Source organism: Limulus polyphemus, unplaced genomic scaffold, assembly GCF_000517525.1.
Source record: "Limulus polyphemus unplaced genomic scaffold, Limulus_polyphemus-2.1.2 Scaffold185, whole genome shotgun sequence".
Taxonomy (NCBI): Eukaryota; Metazoa; Arthropoda; class Merostomata; order Xiphosura; family Limulidae; genus Limulus; species Limulus polyphemus.
Window position 1 is genome coordinate 489,401 of NW_013665795.1, and position 4,447 is coordinate 493,847.

Genomic DNA, 4,447 nt, shown 5'->3' on the forward strand with positions numbered 1-4,447 from the left:
CCTCACGAACTCCCCGATGATCATCATTTCCAACATGTGAATGTTGCTCCGTCTCTTCTAGCCAGTGAACCATTTTTGGAAAGAATTGTCACCGGTGATGAAAAATGGATTCTCTATGCAAACATTAAATGCCAAAAAGCAATGGCTCAGTCCTAGACAAAAACCACTTCCGACCCCAGAACTTGGACTCCATCTGCAGAAAGTGATGATTTGCATTTGGTGGAACATCAAAGGAGTAATCCATTTCGAACTCCTCAATCCACAGCGAACTGTCAATGCAGAGATCTGTATTCAGCAACTGGAACGTTTAAATCAAGCCCTTCATTCGTTAATCGGAAAGGTGTTGTTCTTCTCCACGACAATGCACGTCCACATGTGGCACGTTTGACACAACACAAGATTATGGAGTTGGGTTGGGAATTTTCCCCCCACCCACCATATTCTCCAGATATGGCACCATCAGATTTTTCGTTTGCTGCAACACCATCTTAATGGGAAAATGTATGCAAATGTGGAAGGTGTTAAAGATGACATCAACATGTTTTTTCCTTCAAAGCCAAGTGATTTTTTTAATTAGGGTATTAACAACCTTATTGTAAGATGGAAAAGCATCATTGATAAGAATGGAGACTATTTCATTTAATAAATGTTTTGACATATAAGTTGTTTGGGTTTTTTCATCTAAAAAAAGCAACATTAATTTCTTGACGACCTAATACAAAGTTTCATCATGAATACTCTGTCTAAACAATTTATCAAAAAATACTTTTGTATCACTTCTGATTTTTTTGTGTACAACAGACTCGTATATTTTACTAAAAGCTTGTCACATTTCATTGAGATACCCATAGTAAATTAAAAATGATAGTGGTATTTTTTTTCCATCACGGTATTGGTCTGTTGGACTAACCCTGTGCACATTCATTTTGATGTCTTTTTAAAAATTAATGAATACTTTTCAAATACGTTGGTCAGTAGGAGTTAACAAAAAGAGTCACAAAAATGTAGCCAAAATACTTATCAAAATTCAGTTATTATTTTTATAAATGTGAAGAATGGTAAAGAGTATTAATTTACAAATGTGCATGGGACTTAAAAATATTCATTTACTAATTCTTCACACCTTTTTTGAAATGTGAATGATCACATGAAATCAGAAAAAAAAAAGAAACATGAAATTTTATAACTAGTAATAAAGAACCAACAATGATTTACAAACTTTTCCTGAAACATTTTTTAATCCTATTATTGTTTTTAGTAACATATTTGTATGATTATTTTACTCTCTTTGCAGTAAAAGTTGGTTCTCAACTCTATTTCTTATATTCAAAGAAGATGGTATCATGAAAGGACTTTATCGTGGAATGAGTATCAACTACCTACGTGCTGTACCTATGGTAGCTGTTTCATTTTCTACATATGAACTGATGAAACAGTACTTAGGATTGGATACAGGACTTGATTCTTGACCAGAAGTAACATCTTAGTGAAGGTTTAGCTTTTATTGTTTGCAAAATGTCTTTCAGAAAGTAATCTTTACCACTTGATAAATTTGATGTCCTCGTATGTAACCAACCACTTGAGACTTTTATTTAAGTTACATTTCATACTGCTTAGTATTTAAAAAAGCATTATTAAAGGATATTGTGCATTACCCAGTTTTTAAGTTTTTTATTTTGTGTATTGATAGACAATCACTGTAACTTAGAGTATGTGATAATTTGTTTGTTCTTTACATTCAGATTAAATATTAAAAGTTCAATTCTAAGTAAATTAATAGACTCAAGAAATATAATAAAAGTCATTGTCTATAGACATTCCCATCTTTTTTCTGCAAATAATACTTTTAAGCTTGGATTATCATGTTACACAAGTCATTTTTTATCATTATTGAAGTCGTAATAGTTTCATTTTGTTATACTTCAGTTACAAGTTGTTAGGTTTTACAAAATAATGAAGAAAATCCCCATTTTACAATGAGTTAATTGTAAAACCTTAAGCACCTTTTTTATAGTTATTGTAATCGTGATAATCAGCATATGTAACATGTCCTATTTACTTGAAATTAGGTGTAAGAACTTTATAAAATATTGAGTATATTAGGTTCCACAATGCTTAAACCATTAACTTTTATTGTAAATGTTTGTCAATGGTTGTGGAATGCTTAATACCTGTAGACATAATTTTAAGTTTATTTATATCTAGTATTGAATGAGTAAGATTACAGTTTTGAGTTACAATCAGATCTAAATATAAATACACACATAAAGCATACAGAGGGTGAAACGACATCAGTCTTATTGTATGAAAATAAGTTTATACAAACTTAAAACAGAATAAGGCAGTTCTCTTTTTCTGTATTTCTAATAATACCATTACTGCAAGTTGAACTTAGTTAAATGTTATAGAAACATCATTTTTACATAATGTAATAAACTTGTGTATTTTATAAACAGTTTTCTTACATAGTAAAATACTTTAGAATAAAAATGTGTAGCATTTAAAAATCAAGTACCTGAAGCTGGTATACTTCCAAATTATCAAATTCACACTATTACATATTATTTTAATAATTATAACCTCATGTCCTTAACATAATTTTAATAAGCACAATCAGACCTGAAGCATTTGCTATGAGAAGTTATAATCAACAGTTGTTACAGTAAGTGTGATGAGGTGCGAGTTTTGATAGTCAGTACCCAATTTGATGCTGTATGTGATTTTTGCACATGGCAACAATAGTACTTTGTTTTGTTACTGTAGGAGCAGACTTGTTTCTTAAGTTGTTAACTATATAATATATACTTGTCTATCGATCTTATAATACAATTCACTACATTGCTTTATTCTACTGGCTTCAATTCTGTAAACATTTTCTTTGTTTCTGGCAAGTTATTTTATGCCATATTGGATTTCTTGAAATATCATGCTTGAATTACATCATAGTTTAATTAAGGTCATTACTGCCAAAAGTATGGGGATCAAAAATTGATGTTTAAATTATTAAAATACAATTATTTTTTCATAAGAATAATTCATTCTGTGAAACTTTCCTTGGAGTGGTCCAAAAGTTAACTTTTCCCATACTTAAATACCTTGCTTACAAACAACTTTGCTTATATAGTGTTCACTAATGTAACACAAAAATGAAAAAAGAATTAGTATTGAATTAACTGTGAGATGTGCAGCAACTGCCTATTAGAGAAATGTGTAGAAATATATTGGTGAATATACAATCTACTTATGCAGCTTAAGTGTAGAGGAAGACATTTTGAAATGTCAATATTTACATTTATTCTGAAGGCATGGGCCGAACAATAAGATACTGTAAAAATAGTAGAAACATGGGGACTGAAAAATTTTTAAATTTAAGACTATTACAAAATTTATTCTGAAAAACTATAATAAAGTTACAATATTGAAATAACAGCTCTCTCTGAAATAAGTTTTAAGTATCAACTTCAGTCTGCGTTGTGGCTAGTCGTAGTACTGATGTAAGAGTTTCATCAGAAAACCTATTTCTTTGCAGGAATTTTAATGGTTTCATTCAAAGCAGAGAAAGTGAACTCACATACATAGATACTACCAAACATCAAATATATATCCAAAGCAAAATTATGAAGGTTTGGAAATTGGTCTGGGGTGATAAGCTTCCAGAAATCTTCTCCATTAAGATCGTGCTTAGTAGAAATGTACATATCATTCTGCAGTTCACGTAACTCCATTTGATATTGGTTTTTCTTGTTTTTGTATTTTCACTTACAGTGGATTTAAAAAAAAGAGCGATTGAATACTGGTTTAATTTTCACAAAATCAGAGAATCTTATTTGAAAATCTGTCTGATATTCATTCATAGTATCGGACAAGTGAGTGAATTCAGCAATTTTAAAATTGCTGAAAGGTTTTACCAGCACTAAACCAACGAATGAAATATCTCCATAGTCAGTATATGATTGTTCAAAAATGTAGATATATTTCCTATGGCTCTGGGCATGATTGCTGCCTCTGATTAAGTTTATAATTTTTTGTGATTTCTTTCGTAACTTCATTAAATGTAAGAAATTTACTGCAAAGAACTTCCTGGTGGTTATTGCAGTCAGTGTAAAACTGGTGTTTCAATGTTATGATCTTTTAAGAAACCTACTAGTCCCATTTTTTCCAGTCATACTTGGCTCTGTCTGTTTCTAAGCATGAACACTTCTTAAATCTTCTGTCTTACTATAATAGATGTAGCATGTATATATGTATGTGTCCAAAATGATATGTGGCACCACAAACAAAAATCCATTAAGAATGTTACGCTTTGGGTATTCAAGATTCAGACAATTGGAAAAACATGTGCAACAACCATTTCTTTATCACAGAACACAATTTTAAATAAAAGTACCCTCCTCACAACAAGACCACAAATTTTTCTAGGACTGTATGTGAGGGTTTGATTATATCT

The 4,447-nt window shown here is 30.6% G+C and overlaps 1 protein-coding gene across 2 annotated transcripts in view; it reads left to right on the forward strand.

Annotated features, from left to right (window-relative positions):
• Positions 1 to 1,654, forward strand: part of LOC106478155 (graves disease carrier protein-like) — a 36,459-nt gene extending 34,805 nt beyond the window's left edge. For both annotated transcript variants that reach the window (XM_022381685.1, XM_013938676.2), the window contains one exon: positions 1,295 to 1,654. In XM_022381685.1, the coding sequence (XP_022237393.1) occupies positions 1,295 to 1,469 (175 nt within the window). In that variant the 3' untranslated portion in view covers positions 1,470 to 1,654. The remainder of the gene's footprint in view (positions 1 to 1,294) is intronic.
• The last annotated feature ends 2,793 nt before the right edge of the window (positions 1,655 to 4,447 follow it).